The sequence below is a fragment of the Neoarius graeffei genome, chromosome 21 (genome assembly GCF_027579695.1).
Source record: "Neoarius graeffei isolate fNeoGra1 chromosome 21, fNeoGra1.pri, whole genome shotgun sequence".
In the NCBI taxonomy this organism is placed as follows: domain Eukaryota; kingdom Metazoa; phylum Chordata; class Actinopteri; order Siluriformes; family Ariidae; genus Neoarius; species Neoarius graeffei.
Window position 1 is genome coordinate 55,763,931 of NC_083589.1, and position 21,350 is coordinate 55,785,280.

Here is a 21,350-nt window from a genome sequence, read left to right on the forward strand (position 1 = left end):
GAAGAACGGTGGCTATATTGGTCACTGATTTTGTTTTTGTTTTGTGTTTGAATGTCAGATATGTTTATTTGCAAATCTGGAGTTGTCATATCAGTGTACCTGGTGAAAATAAATAAGTGAAATGGCTACACATTTGGTTTTTATTAAGTTGCCTAATAATTCTGCACAGTGAAAGTTACCTGAACACATACATATTCTCCTAAAATGGCCAAAACTAAAAACACCCCACTCTAACTTCCATACATATTCAGCTTTGATATTTATGAGTCTTTTTGTTTGATTGAGAACATAGTTGTTGTTCAATAATAAAACTAATCCTCAAAAATACAACTTGCCTAATAATTCTGCACTCCGTGTAATGTTAATGGCGCTAAAACAGCCACCGTCACATGGTGCGATTGGAGTCCTGGACTAAACTCGGACTTTCTTCAATGATTTGGACTTGACTCAGACTTGAATACCGGGGACTCGAGACTGGACTCGGACTCGAGGTTTAGTGACTCAACTACAACACCGCCACAGTTACATTGATTCATTTGGCTATGACTTTTACCCAAAGCGTCTCAGACTTTAAGAGAGGATACAACTCAGGGTTGAGTCCCAACAGTGGTAGCTTGGTAGTGCTTGGATTTTTAACTCCCACCTTTGTCATCAGCACAGTCTTAACCACTGATTGGTGACTAGCGTTTCCACAGACTAGTCAACTCATACATTCCCCGGTTGCTGCTGTGTGGATGTTGATTGTTGGCGTTGTGGAAAAACCTTTGCATCCTCCATCGAAGGAAGACGAGTCATTGAGCTTTAAGGAGAGCTCTGCTGATGGACACGAGCTTCCATCCTGCGCGCTCTCAATTCCAGATTCAAAGATTTCACCTGAGTCTCACAAATCTGTTTTAAGAACTGGTTTAATATGACAAAGATTTCGTGTTTTGCATATCTATTGCGTTGATTGATTTATTTTTGTTGTTAACAGTGTGGCACTAAAGCTGCAAATGTAATTTATAGCCTGTTAACTGAAGTGCTGTTTGATGCACAGTTTGACAGTAATTCTAAGCAAAGGAATGATAAATGACCGCAGTGTCATTTATCCTCCTATATTTATTACTCTAATGTCTGAACAGCAGCAGATCATGTGTTAATGATGAAAAGCAAAGCTGGAATGTGATGCATCACTGCGTCGCATTGTAGAACGAGACCCCATGAGATACAAACCGATCAGTACTTTTTCCTTCCTCGATTCCCTCCTATAATTTGTCCTCATAGGAGTGTCTGCATGGAGACATGGGATATGCCGAATTAGCTGGGTGCGGAATAAGGAACTTGGGAAGGCACCCGAGATGTGGCGTTTGTTTCGTGCGCCGATTACGTGAGCAGCAGCAGGGATGAGATGAGCTGGAACTGGGAGAACGCTTCGTGATGATGAGATGAGCTGGAACTGGGAGAACGCTTCGTGATGATGAGATGAGCTGGAACTGGGAGAACGCTTCGTGATGATGAGATGAGCTGGAACTGGGAGAACGCTTCGTGATGATGAGATGAGCTGGAACTGCTTCGTGCATCTTCTATCTGCGCGCACTCTCGCTGTAATTTGTTCACTTAGAGCCAATAACCATCAAGGACATCAAAGAAACTAATGACAGGCATGAGGCTTGGTCAAAGTGCCTCAAAACATATTTCTTTTAACCAGTGTTAAATATTTAAACTTGTCCGGGGTGGAATTTTTGAGGAAGCTTGAAAGCAGGAATTTGTTGCTGAATGGTCAGGAGTTAAAAGTCCTGCGTCTTATTACTTTCACCAACTTTGGTACCTCCACCAACTGTATTGAGGTTTTTCACCCACGTGACCAAGTCATGTGATGCATCGTTAGGCTGCCATTTTGGATGTCACGGCTCGAATCGGTTTGAATGCGAGGAAAGGCGACAAACGAAAAACATAAAAGAAAAAGGAGCGAGATGCAGAAAACACCTTCACTATCCAGCGACGTAGGGCATTTACAGGGTGAGCAGAGGGAGAGGTATTTGCAAAAATTGAGGTTAGCAGGCTTAGAGAACGACGTTTACCTGCTTCCACCAGGATTGTTCACTGACGTACGGAAGTACACGAAGCCCTCGTCTTTACCTGACTTCGGCCCACATGATCTGTATACCTATGTCGTTAAAAACCCATCGCCATACACAGGTATTGATCTGAAAGCGTATAAGAGTTTGGATGCCTACAAATATTTTGTGTCAGGCTGGGTAACATGCCTACATCAGCGGGTCGTCCCTGGAGCCGGTGGTCGCCATCTTATTACAGCTAAGGTTTGTTCACATTTTCATTTACTTTCGGTCCTCAGGATAAACAAAATGTTATTAAATGTCACTGAAATAATTTCTTAGTCTGTTGAGACATGGCCCGTTATAAATTTGCTGTTACCAGGCAATGACCAAGAACTGTATTATTAGGGTCGGTGTCTGTGTTGTAGCAGTGTACTAGCAGCTAGCTGTTAGCACTAGCTAATGTCAACAACATAGTAGCTAGTATGTTACTGTAGCAATGTTTATGTTCAGTCATTTGGATGACTGTTAAAACCTTTCAGTTTCAAGTTTTTCCTTTACTGTATTTACTAGTTTACTGTAATTATGATCCGGTAGCTATTTACACTGGATCCAGTGTAAATAGCTGCCGGAGCACGCTCCGGCTTGCTCCCCCTCAAATTAAGCAGCACGCTCCGGCTTGCTCTGGGAGTAAGCCGGAGCGCGCTGCTTAATTTGAGGGGGAGCAAGCCAGAGCGCACTCCGGAACCTCGGCCGGACCACTCCGGGAGCAAGCCGGAGCGTGCTGCTTAATTTGAGGGGGAGCAAGCCGGAGCGCGCTCCGGAACCTTGGCCGGAGCACTCAGGGAGCAAGCCGGAGCGTGCTGCTTAATTTGAGGGGGAGCAAGCCGGAGCGCGCTCCGGAACCTCGGCCGGAGCACTCAGGGAGCAATCCGGAGCGTGCTGCTTAATTTGAGGGGGAGCAAGCCGGAGCGCGCTGCTTAATTTGAGGGGGAGCAAGCCAGAGCGCACTCCGGAACCTCGGCCGGAGCACTCCGGGAGCAAGCCGGAGCGTGCTGCTTAATTTGAGGGGGAGCAAGCCGGAGCGCGCTCCGGAACCTCGGCCGGAGCACTCCAGGAGCAAGCCGGAGCGCGCTGCTTAATTTGAGGGGGAGCAAGCCGGCGCGCGCTCCAGAACCTCGGACGTTGGCTCCGGCAGCTATTTACACTGGATCCGGTGTAAATAGCTGCCGGATCATAATTACAGTAAACTAGTAAATACAGTAAAGGAAAAACTTGAGACTGAAAGGTTTTAACAGTCATCCAAATGACTGAACGTAAACATTGCTACAGTAACATACTAGCTACTATGTTGTTGACATTAGCTAGCTTGACCTTCAAAATGGCAGACACCGGGGCGTCACGTGACCCTGTGACGTCAGGTGAAATACCTCAATTGAAGGAGGTTATATTTTCACCTCCATTTGTTTGTCCACTCCCAACATAACTGAAAACCTGGTGAACAGATTTTGATGAATTTCTGAGGAAAGGTGAGCCCTCGCCCAAAGAACAATCGGTTAGATTTTGATGCAAATCCGAATGTGTGGCTTGGTGGAGGTTTGCACTTGACCGAATGCCCTTCTAGTCAGTTCTGTGCCTATTATAAATATAGTCACACCTAAATGACTCATAAATCACAGCCCATTGGTCCTGACATCCACGCCATAGCAATGATCAACAAGACACGGTCATCACTATCCCCCACCTCGAGCATTTTATGAAGACGTCTTAACACTTATGACCTTATAAACCCATTGCTTTAATATTGACTTATGATGTCGTAAGTGCCATGACACCTTCATAAAATGCTACCCAGCTTTTTTCAGTCGCATGAGCACGCAAAGTTTTACTGATGTAACTTATGTAGTTTCTGAGAAAACTTGGACGGACAAACTCCATTCTGATATCCCCCTGTGCACGTCGTGGCGGGGGATAATAAGATTTATTAGTATAAATACGCAGGTGATTAGAGAAAATCACACTTACTGATTGGTCGAGAAACTCGGACTATTTCTCGATAATCACCTCGAGTGACTCAGAAAAATGGCGGTCAATCACTTCGTCACTGTAAGTGAGGAAGAATTACAAATGAGGAAAGAAAATGCTGTTTCTAAAAGCACTAAAGATGCTACCAAGTTTGGTCTAAAACTATTCAAAGGTACGGTGGGATTGTGATTTATTTTATCGATTTCAAAACAAAGTATTTTATGTAAGTCGGTGTAGAAAATGACACGTCCGTGCTGCACCGTTATTACATTTGAATGTCATTTTTGAAGTTTGAAATAAATGATTTTTTTTTAAATAATCACCTGAGAATTTATACTAAAACAATTATCCACCTCAGGCTCAGTGAATAATTGTTAATTATTCTATTCACATTCACTGGATATGAGCAATTGAGTGCTCATTTTTAACAGGTGATTGAGCAGGTGGGTAATATGTTGATGGATGGATAGAGTATATAATTTTTGGGATATATGAATGGATTAATGATGGATGGATGGATGGATGGATGGATGGATGGATGGATGGATGGAGTAGATAATTTTTGGGGATATGTGAATGGATGGATGGAGTATATCATTTTTGGGATATATGAATGGGTGGATGATGAAGGATGGCCGGATGGATGGAGCATATGGTTTAACTACAGTGGTGCTTGAAAGTTTGTGAACCCTTTCGAATTTTCTATATTTCTGCATAAACATGACTTAAAACATCATCAGATTTTCACACAAGTCCTAAAAGTAGATAAAGAGAACCCAGTTAAACAAATGAGACAAAAATATTATACTTGGTCATTTATTTATTGAGGAAAATGATCCAATATTACATATCTGTGAGTGGCAAAAGTATGTGAACCTCTAGGATTAGCAGTTAATTTGAAGGTGAAATTAGAGTCAGGTGTTTTCAATCAATAGGATGACAATTAGGTGTGAGTGGGCACCCTGTTTTATTTAAAGAACAGGGATCTATCAAAGTCTGAGCTTCACAACACATGTTTGTGGAAGTGTATCATGGCATGAACAAAGGAGATTTCTGAGGACCTCAGAAAAAGCATTGTTGATGCTCATCAGGCTGGAAAAGGTTACAAAACCATCTCTAAAGAGTTTGGACTCCACCAATCCACAGTCAGACAGATTGTGTACAAATGGAGGAAATTCAAGACCATTGTTACCCTCCCCAGGAGTGGTCGACCAACAAAGATCACTCCAAGAGCAAGGCGTGTAATAGTCAGCGAGGTAACAAAGGACCCCAGGGTAACTTCTAAGCAACTGAAGGCCTCTCTCACATTGGCTAATGTTAATGTTCATGAGTCCACCATCAGGAGAACACTGAACAACAATGGTTTGCATGGCAGGGCTGCAAGGAGAAAGCCACTGCTCTCCAAAAAGAACATTGCTGCTTGTCTGCAGTTTGCTAAAGATCACGTGGACAAGCCAGAAGGATATTGGAAAAATAATTTGTAGACAGATGAGACCAAAATAGAACTTTTTGGTTTAAATGAGAAGCGTTATGTTTGGAGAAAGGAAAACACTGCATTCCAGCATAAGAACCTTATCCCATCTGTGAAACATGGTGGTGGTAGTATCATGGTTTGGGCCTGTTTTGCTGCATCCGGGCCAGGACGGCTTGCCATCGTTGATGGAACAATAAATTCTGAATTATACCAGCAAATTCTAAAAGAAAATGTCAGGACATCTATCCATGAACTGAATCTCAAGAGAAGGTGGGTCATGCAGCAAGACAACAACCCTAAACACACAAGTCGTTCTACCAAAGAATGGTTAAAGAAGAATAAAGTTAATGTTTTGGAATGGCCAAGTCAAAGTCCTGACCTTAATCTAATCAAAATGTTGTGGAAGGACCTGAAGCGAGCAGTTCATGTGAGGAAACCCACCAACATCCCAGAGTTGAAGCTGTTCTGTACGGAGGAACGGGCTAAAATTCCTCCAAGCCGGTGTGCAGGACTGATCAACAGTTACCGCAAACGTTTAGTTGCAGTTATTGCTGCACAAGGGGGTCACACCAGATACTGAAAGCAAAGGTTCACATACTTTTGCCACTCACAGATACGTAATATTGGATCATTTTCCTCAATAAATAAATGACCAAGTATAATATTTTTGTCTCATTTGTTTAACTGGGTTCTCTTTATCTACTTTTAGGACTTTTGTGAAAATCTGATGCTGTTTTTGGTCACATTTAGGCAGAAATATAGAAAATTCTAAAGGGTTCACAAACTTTCAAGCACCACTATACATCGTCATTTGTGGCTGTATGAACGTACTTAATGTTCTAACATAGCGAACTAACTCATCATACTTACAGTTGTATATAATATTATGTTGGCTGCTATTTTTATTCCACTCAGGGTTTACAAGCAACGAAGCATAAGCCTACGCGGCCCACTGGAGCTGTTACTTGCCCCGTAGGCTAGCAAATCGATTTGAGTCAGAGGGACTGTAAAGGGGGTGGACTTGTTAATTCTTATGGAACAAAAACTGTCTGGAAGAAGAAAAGCTGTTCAGGGGCCCGATTCATGAATCTTTCAGACGCCCCAGAGCACAGCTCCAGTTCTCGGTGCCAAAATTCAGGTACTTTGTCGACTAAGAAAAAGCCGAGAACGAGCACGGACTCTCTAACGACAGCTTTAGGACTTTATTATGCTTCGGAGGCAGATGTGTACACTTCTCTTGGCTGCTATTAAGTAGGATGAATTTTCAAAACGCCAGCATGTCTGTGAGGAGAATAATTTGTTTGGATAGATGATGTAATAGAGGGTCCAAACTGTAAGCAAGTGGTACGTGTTTGACATTGAATATTCAGTCCTCGGAAAAAGAAACTCAATTCCTCAAGCCCTCACGCACCCCTAGTCCTTTTGTCTCACTTCCTCTATTTGCTCTCTGCCCATGAAAGGATGAAACTGCCTGCACTGTCCGCCTTTCAATTTGACGGACGGTGTATGGTAATTTATAGCTCCTGCAAGCAGGAAGAGGATTGAAAGCATGTGTCCGATTGCTTTGCTGAGCCCTTCACTGGAATCCTGCATAAACATTTCAGCCTGTTCCTGGAAGGACGTAATGTCTGTGACTTCACCGTGACTGATGGTCACTTTTTAAAAGGAGTGCAAAAGGATGATGTCTTACAAAAGGTTGTGTACTCCGGAACAGGCAGCCGGTCTAAATGTAATCCAAACAGGGCTGAGCGCTCAGTTAGTAGATAGCAGAGAAACGAAACACACACCAGGCCTTGTTTTTCAACCTGGATATGAACAAACGTTATTTGTCATTTGTAAATCTTTTATTCAGTCAGTTCTTACCCCGCCTTTCGCCCGTAGTCAGCTGGGATAGGCTCCAGCTTGCCTGCGACCCTGTAGAACAGGATAAAGCGGCTAGAGATAATGAGATGAGACGAGATGAGTCAGTTCTTATTAATGACTTGGGGGGAGCAATCCAAATCCATCGATTATGACAAATAAGACTAGCTGTATCATCTTCTTCTTCGGCTGTTCCCGTTAGGGGTCGCCACAGTGGATAACGTCCCTCCGTATCTTCTTCTGTAGCACCAACCGTCCTCATGTCCTCCTTCACCACATCCAGGTATCTCATCTTTTTGATCTACCTGGCAACTCCATTTCCAGCATTCTATTCCCAATATACCCCGGATCTCTCCTCTGTACATGTCCAAATAAGACTAGCTGTATCTCATCTCATCTCATTATCTGTAGCCGCTTTATCCTGTTCTACAGGGTCGCAGGCAAGCTGGAGCCTATCCCAGCTGACTACGGGCGAAAGGCGGGGTACACCCTGGACAAGTCGCCAGGTCATCACAGGGCTGACACATAGACACAGACAACCATTCACACTCGCATTCACACCTACGGTCAATTTAGAGTCACCAGTTAACCTAACCTGGATGTCTTTGGGGGAAACTGTGGGGGAAACCGGAGCACCCGGAGGAAACCCACGCGGACACGGGGAGAACATGCAAACTCCACACAGAAAGGCCCTCGCCGGCCACAGGGCTCGAACCCGGACCTTCTTGCTGTGAGGCGACAGCGCTAACCACTACACCACCGTGCCGCCCAAGACTAGCTGTATAATTTAGACAAAAGTAATGGTACCCTACAGGCTTGTAGTACTCGAGTCCAACTCGTGCCCTAATTTTAAGGACTCGTGACTCGACTTGGACTTGAGCACTGAGGACTCAGACTCAAACATTAACTGCATTCCGACTCATAAATTGGAGACTCGGATTTTTTCTGTATTTTTTTGTAACATGCCATAATAATTTAGCATAAGATATTTATATCTACATTAATTTTGTACTAATTTCATGCAAGAGCGTCACACCTGCGCCCCTTGGTGCGTGCATCAGATAGACTCTCGGGCGTGCTCCGGACAGCGCGTGCGCCAAGTGGACTCTCACGCGCGCCGTAAACGACTCGCACCTGCGCAGGATGAAGGCGCAATCAGCGCGCCGATATAAAAACTGTGAAAACCCACTTACTTTGCGAAGTATTGAGTTGCGTTGCTGACACGTTACCGAGCCTTATTTCCTTGTTTGGTTTCCTGATTTCCCGTTTCTCGTCTTTGATTCTGCTGAGTCTACGATAGCCTGCTTGTGCCTCGCTCGACCTATCGCTTGTTTCGCCGTTTTACGATTTTGCCTGACATTCTGGATTGTTTACCGTCTTCACTTGTATTAATAAACACACCTTCTGCACTTACATCCGTCTCCCAATCATCTCTGACAGAATACTTCACACTCCCTGTTAAAGAGACGCACATTCACCTGTTCATACGCCATGTTCAGGAACAAACTAATGTTAATAACGCTGAAACAGCCACCGTCAAATGGTGCGGTTGGAGTCTTGGACTCGACTTGGATCAATCATGAACTCGACCCAAAATTTTCTTTAATGACTTGAACTTGACTCAGACTTGAACACTGGGGACTTGAGACTGGACTCGGACTCGAGGTTTAGTGACTCGACTACAACACTGGTACCCTATGACAGCAGGAAGTGGTAGTGTGCGTCTGTGGTAGCTGATTCGCTGCAGTGGCTGAGCTGCATTATTGGCAGATTTCACCCAATTAAAGAAGTGCTCTTTGACTGTTTCAGCTCTCTATCTGCTTTACATTTTATGTGGGTGTTACTATATGTAAATCGGCTGTACCGTCAATGCTGTAAATTGCTAATTTACAATCGATTGGTGTTTATCAGCACGTGCAGCCGAGTATGAAGATAATCAGGTTTGGTTAGCCCAACAAAAACATTTACACGTAACTTTGCTAAAAGACCGTCCAGTCAAAATACAAATTACGTAAAAGGAAAGATGACAAAAGTGTAAGTGTGTTTTTGGTTTCGATGAGACTCATAACTTTTCTGTTTACCGTGTTTGATATTTAGAGGAAACATGGCATAAAGTCGGTAGCGCATTACAGACGTGAAACACTTTAAAAAATTAGAAATGGGGCGTCGTGGCTCAGGTGGCTAAGGCGCCATACCATAAATCCGGGGACCCGGGTTCGATTCCGACCCGAGGTCATTTCCCGATCCCTCCCCGTCTCTCTCTCCTACTCATTTCCTGTCCTGTCTCTACACTGTCCTATCCAATAAAGATGAAAAAAGCCCAAAAAAAATCTTTAAAAAAAAATTAAAAATGATGATTAGAGTTGCTTATCTGTCTATCAGTGTGTGGTCTTGGGAAGCCATGGCCTAAGCCATAATCGGAGCAGCTTTAGGACCAAAAGGCTGCTGGTTCGATTCCCTGGACAAGCAGGAATGGATGAAGTGTCCTTGAGCAAGGCACCTAACCCCCACCTGCTGCTCTGGGTGTGCTGTACGTCACTCTGGATAAGAGCGTCTGCTAAATGTGTGTGTTTGCCCCACATTGTTCTTATGATGCCACTGGTGATACCTTGCATTAAAAATGGGTTCCTCGACCCTTACAGTTTCATTATCAAGCTCCTGACAGGTATTAGATGAGAGTGCTGAAGTCTAATATCATCACGCTAGTGTGGCTGTGATAAACGCTTTATTTGCTCGTCTCTGGCTCTGAGCGTCAGAGCACCAGCCTGGATGCAGGAAGCACACACAGCGTGCCTGCTGACAAGCATGAACACCCACGCTCTCCCCAGCTGCTGCCAGCCTGCGCTCAGATCAACACCTCTCCAGGAGACCTCATTAACGCCTAAACCTGCGAAACACACACTCAGCGTTCACGTACAAGAACAGAGGCTTGCGGCAGAGCACCAGGCCGTCGTACAGCACACACACCCCGAACACTGTGATGCCCGTCTCTTTGACCAGCATGGCACTGGTGCCCAGGAGCAGACAGAGCACCAGAGAGCACGGAGACACCGTGGAGGGGAAGAAGTCAGACACAGGGCATGCTGACACACTCCTGAAACACACACACACACATCAATCAGAGCAGCCAAACTTAGAACTCTTAAGAGACGTGGAATCTGGAACAAGGACAGTTTCCAAGATGGAGAGATTCTTACCTAATATAGGAGAGAAAGGCTAAAAGGAACAACAGACAGGCCAGGACGTCTGCTCTCCCGACAATTCCTGACACCTGTAACACACAAAAATATACACATCACTGGAACATCTGCATGTTAACAATTCGGCACTTTAAAGTAAAAGGATATAAATTTGCTCATTCATTCATTAGTTATTATTTTATTCAAAGCTGAATACAATACGTCTTTTATGAAAAATGATAATATCTGTGAAATACAAAAAGAAGTCAGTGTAATCAATATTACAAGAGTGCTCTGAGAGCACAATATCCCCCGCTGGCAACTCGGCCATAACTCTGGTAAAATGCGACTGAACTGAACGAAATTACAATATGCGTATTACCGACGTATAATAAAGAATCCTGCCAAGTTTTGTGAAATTCCTCCAAAAAGTGCGAGAGGAATTGATTTCAGAAGGCGAGCACGCCTTGGTGAAATTGTGAAAGTACAAGGTTGTTAACCCATTGACGCCGGATGCTGCGTCGCGCAACATTGCCCCAAATGCTGGTTGCTGCATAATGCAGCATTGTTGATTTGTCATTATTTTCAAGACGCATGCCAGATTTGTTTGTTTTTTTATAAAAATGTGTTAGTGTTAATGCTGAATGAGCATGATCCAATAAAAGCAGAGAATTTTATCTTTTAAATGCAACTTATTTCCGCTACGTTCACACTGCAAGGCTTAATGCTCAATTCCGATTTTTTTGTGAAATCCGATTTTTTTGTGAGGTCGTTCACATTAACAAATATATGCGACTTGTATGTGATCCTCAGTATGAACGAAAAGCGACCTAAAAGTGTTCCGCATGCGCATTGCAGGATATGACGACGTCACACGCAGTGAGCATGGCCAGTGTTTACGGAAGTAAAACCGCCCGGTTGCGGTATGACCCATCCAATCTAGCTTGAATAGCTGCATCCCCCCAAATGGAAATCAGCTCCCTAACCTCTGCGTCCTTCCATTGAGAAGATTCAGAACCTTCACAGCCCGAAGCGTCCCTCGCATTGATGTCATGCGCAGGGGCGCAGATACGTTTTTTGAACTGGGAGGGACAAAGCTGCCAGCAAACCAACCCCAACTCCGATATGCCTGTCAAACTTGTTGTTAGTAACCATAGCAACCAAGCTCGAGCTTGCAACCTGTGCAGTCTGCGCAGCTCAACCAACCGAATATCAGTCTTTGTTTTGTTTTATGTGAGTTGTTGCAACTATGTATGTACTGCTGTGCACCTCAATAAACCGAATGGTAATTAGTCTTTTGATTTTTCCGTGAGGTTTGCCTTATGCAAAGAAAGACAGCATAGACGTTTTTTCCTCCCTATAAGTGGGGGGGACCGAACGAGGTGAATTTAAATCTGGGTGGGACGAGTCCCCCCCTCTATCTGCGCCCGTGATTATGCGCCATGTTGTTGTAACTTTTTTTGAGAGACCCGCCGCCTACTTCAGCGCAGAATAGTGACGTTTGTGGCTTGTTGATGACGTGTAAGTCGGATGAATGCGACCTGGCGGTTCAGACTGAAGTCGCATATGAAAAGAGCGGATAGGAATCGGAATTAGGACCACATATCTAAATGGCCTGGGTCGGATTTGAAAAAATCGGATCTGTGTCGTTCATATTGTCAATAAAAGATCGGATACAGGTCACATATGGGCGAAAAGATCGGATTTGAGTCACTTCAGCCTGCAGTGTGAACGTAGCCATAATGTCTTTATGTGCTTCAGAGGCTGAGATATTGAATTTTTCATAGGCGTTTTCAATTAATTATTTTTATTTCAGAAAACCCTCAGGTAGATGGGGACCTTTTCTAAAAACTGGCTTAGGCATTTGCAGATGTTTTTTTGCAGGCGTTTCAGGCATCAATGGGTTAATCAAGGGCTGGAACTCTGGTAAAATGCGACCGAATTGAACAAAATAACAATCTGCGTACTACCGACATATAACAAAGCCTTTTACCAAGTTTGGTGAAATTCCTCCACAAATTGTGAGAGGAGTTGATTTCAGAAGAACGTACACCCTCATGAAATTGTCAAAGTACAAGTTATTTAATGAAGGGTCAAAACTCTGGGAAAATTTTCACAAACGAAATTAAATCGCAATCTGCGTATTACCGTCATATAACAAGGCCTTTTACCAAGCTTCGAGAAATTCGTCCAAAAATTGTGAGAGGAGTTGATTTCAGAAGGAAACCACACACTCATGAAATTATCAAAGTATAATTTTGTTAATCAAGGGCTGTAACTCTGGTAAAATGCGACCGAATTGAACAAAATAATCTGCGTACTACCGACATATAACGAGGCTTCTTGCCAAGTTTGGTGAAATTCCTCCAAAAATCGTGAGAGGAGTTGATTTCAGAAGGAAAACGCACTCTCATGAAATTGTCAAAGTATAATTTTGTCAATCAAGGGCTGTAACTCTGGTAAAATGTGACCCAATTTAACGAAATTACAATATGCGTATTACTGACATTTAACAAAGAATCCTGCCAAGTTTCGTGAAATTCCTCCAAACATCGTGAGAGGAGTTGATTTCAGAAGGTGAGCGGCGCCCATCCCGGGATGGACGGATGGACGGAAATCGCAACGACATAATCCCTCTTTGGGCCTTTCAGCCAGCGGGGAATAAAAATTACCTAGGTTGAAATTTTTTTTACCTGTAACAGCAACGTCTTCTACAACGACACTGATTGAGAACCCTTTTTTTTTGCATCACTTCGATCAAGAACTTGATTTATTTTTATGCAACTTTTACATATTTTTAATAAAGTGTCCAAATACTTTTTTCCTTTATCATTTTTTTCAGAGGCGGCACGGTGGTGTAGTGGTTAGCGCTATCGCCTCACAGCAAGAAGGTCCTGGGTTCGAGCCCCGTGGCCGGCGAGGGCCTTTCTGTGCAGAGTTTGCATGTTCTCCCCGTGTCCGCGTGCCGCGTGGGTTTCCTCCGGGTGCTCCGGTTTCCCCCACAGTCCAAAGACATGCAGGTTAGGTTAACTGGTGACTCTAAATTGACCGTAGGTGTGAATGTGAGTGTGAATGGTTGTCTGTGTCTATGTGTCAGCCCTGTGATGACCTGACGACTTGTCCAGGGTGTACCCCGCCTTTCGCCCGTAGTCAGCTGGGATAGGCTCCAGCTTGCCTGCGACCCTGTAGAAGGATAAAGCGGCTACAGATAATGAGATGAGATTTTTTTCAGATCTTTGTTTCTATTAACAAAAACATACTTTTTTTTGTTCGTGTTTATAAGTACGCTTGGTTGCATGCAGCATGTCGATCTGCAGAAGGTGGAAAGAAAGTGTGGATGAAGGATGAGAACGGAGAGAACTGCGACTGCTTTTAATCTTTCTCTTTAGAAGAACTCTGACTGATGTGCATGACGATGAACCCAGAAAGGGCAAGAGAAAGAAAATCCCTGTCGGATTCTTGTCATCTGCATCCCTTTTCATCTTTCTCTCTCGCTCTCTCAGTATTTTCTTTAGTCTCTCGCCCCAGTCAAAGTTCTCTTCATATTTTCATTTCCATCTCTGTTACAGAGACGAACATTCAAAATCCTCTCCGCTCCCAACATCTGGAGGGCTCGGGAACCCATCCCCCACTTTCAGTCTGGATTCCACAAGCACACACACACACACACACACACACACACACCCCACTGAGGGAAACGCGCCACACGCTGCTGCGTACACACTGTGCTCAGCATAGAACCAGCACCTTGTTTCTCCTCCAGCCGATGACCTTAAAGAAATTTCTCACACACCCACAAGCTTAACAGGAAGACTTCAAGCATTAGAAATAATGTCCGTTTCGGCGTTTGATCAGTTTCTTGTCATCAGTTGGCCTGATGTTCAGCTGCATGGCGCGACGGAAGAGTGATCAAGATGTGTGTTAATATGAACATGAAAAAAAAAAAACAAGCAGATGAGTCTTTAACTTCAAACTGAATGGCGAATGTTCTTATGCCATAAACGCCACTTGGCCTTTTGTGCTGTCAATTTTTTGAGGGCACGAAAGCCAAAAGCCAGGGCACCAAGGCCATAAAATAAAACAATGATTTTAAGTTCACGTCTATAATTAATTTAATTTAATGACTAATGACTCTTCTGAGGAAGACTGGAGTCTCAGTCGAAACTATCAAGCAGGTAAAAAAAACATCTACACTATTATGTCTGAAGATAAGAAAATATTGAACACATCTAAATTTATCAATCCATCACTCACTTCAAAAATTGTAAAACTTATTAAACCTATACACTACCGTTCAAAAGTTTGGGGTCACCCAGACAATTTTGTGTTTTCCATGAAAAGTCACACTTTTATTTACCACCATAAGTTGTAAAATGAATAGAAAATATAGTCAAGATATTTTTCTGGCCATTTTGAGCATTTAATCGACCCCACAAATGTGATGCTCCAGAAACTCAATCTGCTCAAAGGAAGGTCAGTTTTATAGCTTCTCTAAGGCCCTGTCCACACGGCAACAGATTCAGGTGACTCCGATACAATTGCTTATCGTTTAGGCCTGGCGTCCACACGGCACCGGCGTTTTGGGTGCCCAAAACGCAATCTTTTTGAGAATGGGTTCCAGAGTGGAAAGATCTGGCAACGTTGCCGTTGTGAAGTCGTCTGGATGAGTAGAACGGATTTGTTTACGATGACGTCACAACCACATGACTGTGAGTGCTTCACGCCGGGTAGAAGTGTAACGAATATCACCAGGAAAAAGCCTTACAGAGCACTAGTGAGAGTGAAACACGAGCTTGGATATTATTATTATTATTATTATTATTATGCTCAGTGTTAGTTCACAGTAGTAATGCAAGAAGCAGAATAGTGACAGTAATAGTGAAGCAAAAACATGCAATTGTACAAACACTGCAGCTCTACAGCAAAATATTCATTTATGAAATGGTCTGATTCTTAACACCAGTCGTGCCAATGATCTTCTCATTGCGATGCGATTTGTCAACAAATCCTGTAACTTGGTTCATGAAACGTGCTTACAAAATATTTTCACTGTGAATATGTATTGTGTAATGGTGCAATCCCGCCAGCAAAAATAGGGAAAAAAAGGAGCGATCTCACCTCTTCAGATGTTGATTTAAGTCCGACAATACATTCCTCAAAAAGGGCGTAGAGGAGCAAATTAATCCAATTTATTCCGGACCATTAAAGACGCCACCTTCCGCGTAGAATCATACGTCATCCTCGCCGCCATATTGGAGAGGTCAAAGCGGAGAATAAAGATTCATGTGCTGCCTTTAACTGTACCAACAGGTTTACCGTCCAAACGAGATCACATGGGATTACCTTTCACAGGTGAGAAACAAATTAATCCATCAACATGTAGTATTCAATTTATTCCGGACCATTAAAGACGCCGCCTTCCACGTAGAATCATACGTCATCCTCGCCGCCATATTGGAGAGGTCAAAGCGGAGAATAAAGATTAGCTGCGTTTAACTGTACCAACAGGTTTGCCGTCCAAACGAGATCACATGGGATTACCTTTCACAGGTGAGACTGGAAAAATACTTTTCATTGTATTTGGTCATTATAATGTAATTTTACGAACAGATTTTCCTGACTTTGTGGCTAATATGAAGTCTCGCGCATTATGCGCATGCATCCTTACTTCTTCTATTGTTCTGGTGTCTCCGAAGGGACCGTCCTACAGCACCCCTAGAGGTGTGGCATGTGTATTGCATCGTTTTCAGCAAGCGTTGCGTTGCCATATGGACCTGATATTTTACTGATTGTTGCCCATTTGGACGCGATATTTTTTTAAATAACATCTCGTTGCCGTTGTCGTGTGGATGTAGCCTAAAGAGCTAAACTGTTTTCAGCTGTGCTAACATGATTGTACAAGGGTTTTCTAATCATCCATTAGCCTTCTGAGGCAATGAGCAAACACATTGTACCATTAGAACACTGGAGTGATAGTTGCTGGAAATGGGCCTCTATACACCTATGGAGATATTGCACCAAAAACCAGACATTTGCAGCTAGAATAGTCATTTACCACATTAGCAATGTATAGAGTGGATTTCTGATTAGTTTAAAGTGATCTTCATTGAAAAGAACAGTGCTTTTCTTTCAAAAATAAGGACATTTCAAAGTGACCCCAAACTTTTGAACAGTAGTGTATCCTCCCATAATTTTTGTTCAATTGACACCGAATGTGCAAGAGCATCTTCAGACTGTACTACTACGCAGATTTCTGATTAATCAAAATTGAGCCTGGAGTACATCAAAATGTTTGACTGGAAATGGAACATGTACTAGAATGTATATGAAAATGAATAAAAGTAAATGTTAATGTTGTAATGATGCCGAAAACAACGAGATAAAATCTCTTGCGATGGTGAACTCGTCAAGATGGCAGCAGTTACACTTCGGTTAAACAGCAAAAAGAAACATACAATACTAGTAACAAAACAATGCTAACTGCATAGATTAAAAAAGTGGTTATGAACAGACAACAGCACATATCACGTATCATATTACGGCACGAACAAGCAGTAGGAACATCCATGACCTTATGCTTAAAGGGATAGTTTGGGATTTTTGACATGAATCTGTATGGCATCCCCATCAATAGTGTCGTGCAAATACACTGACTTACCCCCGACAGCATCCTGTGAGTCCAGTTCTTGTCCAGTTTTGGTCCAGACGAAAGTAGTCCGGCAAGTTTGTTGGGGTCACGAAAGTAAAACGTTTTTCGTCTCAAAACAGTACGTGTTCAAAAGAGTGATATATTTGCATCACAAAACCGTTGCCAAATAAAAAGTCAGACCTCGAAATCGCTTGGCACTATTTTCTCTCCCTTCTTATCACTGCGCGCTGCCGGCTTCATCCAGCTGCGGCTCCAGCTTCAAGGATAAGCTGGAGCCGCATAAGTAGGAGTCCCGGCGGGTGGTTTGTATTCGATTCGTTTATATCCCGACCTCGTCAGCTGTCACATTTATGTTCATGGACCCAGTAAGCTGGTAAATAATATTTATTTATTTTTTTCTTTCCCAAATTCTAACAGAAAACGAGAGCGCCCGAAAGGGAAAACCGAGCCGAGCCGCCTCATGGCTGTAATGCAAATTGCTTTCCTCCTCAGTATACAAGTGCGCTTCCATGGCAGGGAAAAAGAAACTACCACTGCTGCCTATGTAGTGCCCTATTTATACAAATAGGAGTCATTCAGGATTCAGCCATGTTTTTGCTCCGTGTCATGGCTGAATCCTGAATGACTCCTATTTGTATAAATAGGGCACTACATAGGCAGCAGTGGTAGTTTCTTTTTCCCTGCCATGGAAGCGCACTTGTATACTGAGGAGGAAAGCAATCTGCATTACAGCCGTGAGGCGGCTTGGCTCGGTTTTCCCTTTCGGGCGCTCTCGTTTTCTGTTAGAATTTGGTAAAGAAAAAAATAAATAAATATTATTTACCAGCTTACCGGGTCCATGAACATAAATGTGACAGCTGACGAGGTCGGGATATAAACGAATCGAATACAAACCACCCGCCGGGACTCCTACTTATGCGGCTCCAGCTTATCCTTGAAGCTGGAGCCGCAGCTGGATGAAGCCGGCAGCGCGCAGTGATAAGAAGGGAGAGAAAATAGTGCCAAGCGATTTTGAGGTCTGACTTTTTATTTGGCAACGGTTTTGTGATGCAAATATATCACTCTTTTGAACACGTACTGTTTTGAGACGAAAAACGTTTTACTTTCGTGACCCCAACAAACTTGCTGGACTACTTTCGTCTGGACCAAAAGTGGACAAGAACTGGACTCACAGGATGCTGTCAGGGGTAAGTCAGTGTATTTGCACGACACTATTGATGGGGATGCCATACAGATTCATGTCAAAAATCCCGAACTATCCCTTTAAAGCTCGACAAAGGAAAAACTTAACAGCAAGCTAATTAGCATTTGTTAAAAGCTACAGTCGGTACTCGGCACGTTAAAAGTGGGTCAACGTTGTAACGACATAACGTTACTGTACAAGCAATGCTTATTTAACGGTAACAAACTTAAGCCCTATATGTTGAAATTCCTATCTTATTCGTTCGTTAATTTATCACACAGTCTTACCTCAGTCAACTTCTTCCCTCCTTCTGTGAAAATTCAACGTCTCAGACGCGGACACGAGTGGGCGGGAGATGCGTTTGATTAAGTCTCCTGGTTGGCTGGTGATAGATTGGTGTCATTATAGCACGTCAGAGCGGTTCATGCCAGGCTCAAGTCCGATCCACCACTGTTGAGTTGCCCAATAAGAATCCAGAATGTCATCAAAAGACGAATTTTTTTTCAATAGACGCAAGAGATGTTAAAGCCTATTGGCAGTCACGAGGCAGACTACAAAACCGCAGGGCGTCAAGGCCACTGTGGCCTTACGGCAGATATTTTTTTCCAAGGGCACAAGGCCAAATTGAGAGGGCACGAGGGCCATGGCCCTCATGAAATTCCTGCCCTGCCTTCTATACATGTGATTCACACAATACACACACTCAGTACCAGCACACACACAGCCTATATTATGATTTTTTTTTTTGTAAAATAATGGCATTTTTTCCATTATCCTTTATTCCGTTATTCCATTTGTTCATAATGTTTACATATTGAAAAGCAAAAAATATACACATTTGAACAAATAATCCTGCAATCCTGACAACGAGAATTCAAAATGTTCACAAACCCTTAACAGTAGCTGTGTGCGATAGTGATTCCCCTGCTTGTGATTAAGCATTTAAAAAAAAAAACTCGTAACAGATTTAATCTTAGGCGGCACGGTGGTGTAGTGGTTAGCGCTGTCGCCTCACAGCAAGAAGGTTCTGGGTTCAAGCCCAGCGGCCGGCGAGGGCCTTTCTCTGCGGAGTTTGCATGTTCTTCCCGTGTCCGCGTGGGTTTCCTCCGGGTGCTCCGGTTTCCTCCACAGTCCAAAGACATGCAGGTTAGGTTAACTGGTGACTCTAAATTGACCGTAGGTGTGAATGTGAGTGTGAAGGGTTGTCTGTGTCTATGTGTCAGCCCTGTGATGACCTGGCGACTTGTCCAGGGTGTACCCCGCCTTTTGCCCGTAGTCAGCTGGGATAGGCTCCAACTTGCCTGCGACCCTGTAGAACAGGATAAAGCGGCTACAGATAATGAGATGAGATTTAATCTTCCAGACCAGAAAAGTTAGCATTTCCACAGTTTGAAGTTTAAGAAGTGTGGAGGGGAGGGTCTGATTATGTAGTCAGCAGGGTAGTCGGGAACTGCTTGGTGGCAGAGGCAATCCAGAAAACTCAGCTGGATGGTGGATTTGAAGATCTCTCATTATCTCTAGCCGCTTTATCCTGTTCTACAGGGTCGCAGGCAAGCTGGAGCCTATCCCAGTTAACTACGGGTGAAAGGCGGGGTACACCCTGGACAAGTCGCCAGGTCATCACAGGGCTGACACATAGACACAGACAACCATTCACACTCACATTCACACCTACGCTCAATTTAGAGTCACCAGTTAACCTAACCTGCATGTCTTTGGACTGTGGGGGAAATCGGAGCACCCGGAGGAAACCCACGTGGACACGGGGAGAACATGCAAACTCCAGATTTAAAGATGATTAATTAAAAACATCACTGAATATTGTGGCATTGTTATATCAAGGAGATACAGTGAAAGCTAGACAGCCTTTCGATTTCATAAAATCGGTGAAATTTAGTTCCCTGTGAAATTTAGTCATTGTGATATATGTTTATTTCTGTAATATCTCTAAAAAATATCAGGTCATTCTGTGGCTGGGAAGTTACTTAATGACAGGATTAAAGCAAATAATGTGCATGAAATTGCTCGTTTCGCACAGTCAAGCAGACAGAGGAAGTCCGTGTGTGTGCGCATGCGTAGGTTTACTTTTGAGCGTGCACTGACAGTTCCATCATTCTGTCACTAAATGAACAGCTGATCACACCGAGGTGCTCGCTGAGCGCCGACATTTATTAGTTTGATATTTCCTGCGTTTCCTTTCCTTCGTATATAACATAACGTCTTTTCTTCTCGCTTTCCGTTACTGTAGTCGGTCTTTCACGTTTCACATTTCGCACACTCACATCCTCCATTTTTCTCTCCTGTTTCAAATTTGTATCCCACAATGCCTTGCATGAACGGGGAAAGCCCACCACGTGATGATGCATGATGTAGTATCTTGTATTGGGTCATGGTGAAGCAGGAAAAAGTAGCGGAGAATTTAGGGCCATGTGGCTCTAAATTCATTAATTGTTCTATTCAAAAAAAAAAAAAACTAATAAAATTGGAAGTCTGTGATTTGAACTCAGTAGCTTTCGGTCCACTAAACAAAAATAATTGGATGTCGGGGAAAATTCTTTTTATGACCTACAGTTGAAAAATCTGAAAGGCAGTCTAGCTTTAAATCACCTTCTAAACAGTTTAAAGGTCCCATGGCATGGTGGTTTGTTGATGCTTTAAACGGGCTCATGGAGGCTTCCGGATGTTATATCCGCAGCCTTTCTTGAAATGAACCCTCGGCACGTAAATATAGCCTCCTGGGAGAAAGCCCCATTTCAGCGCTTTTCCCAGTGTGTTGTTTTGCTAATGAGAAGCAGGAGGCGGGGAAGGGTAGAGGGTGGGGGCGGGCCATGGGGGGAGGGGGAGGGGCTTGACCAAGCTGCGCGCACACATAGGCCGAATCCCATTTCACCCCTTGGACCAACCCCTTGGCCCTTCCCCTCCATTTTGCGCGTTCACGTGAAGG

The 21,350-nt window shown here is 43.6% G+C and overlaps 1 protein-coding gene across 3 annotated transcripts in view; it reads right to left on the reverse strand.

The window, feature by feature from the left end:
• tmtc1 (transmembrane O-mannosyltransferase targeting cadherins 1) overlaps window positions 1-21,350 on the reverse strand; it is a 163,527-nt gene that overhangs the window by 85,266 nt on the left and 56,911 nt on the right. For all 3 annotated transcript variants that reach the window (XM_060903388.1, XM_060903387.1, XM_060903389.1), the window contains exons 3-4: window positions 10,593-10,666; window positions 10,313-10,489 (exon numbers count right to left, since the gene is read on the reverse strand). In XM_060903388.1, coding sequence (XP_060759371.1) covers window positions 10,313-10,489; window positions 10,593-10,666 — 251 coding nt within the window. The remainder of the gene's footprint in view (window positions 1-10,312; window positions 10,490-10,592; window positions 10,667-21,350) is intronic.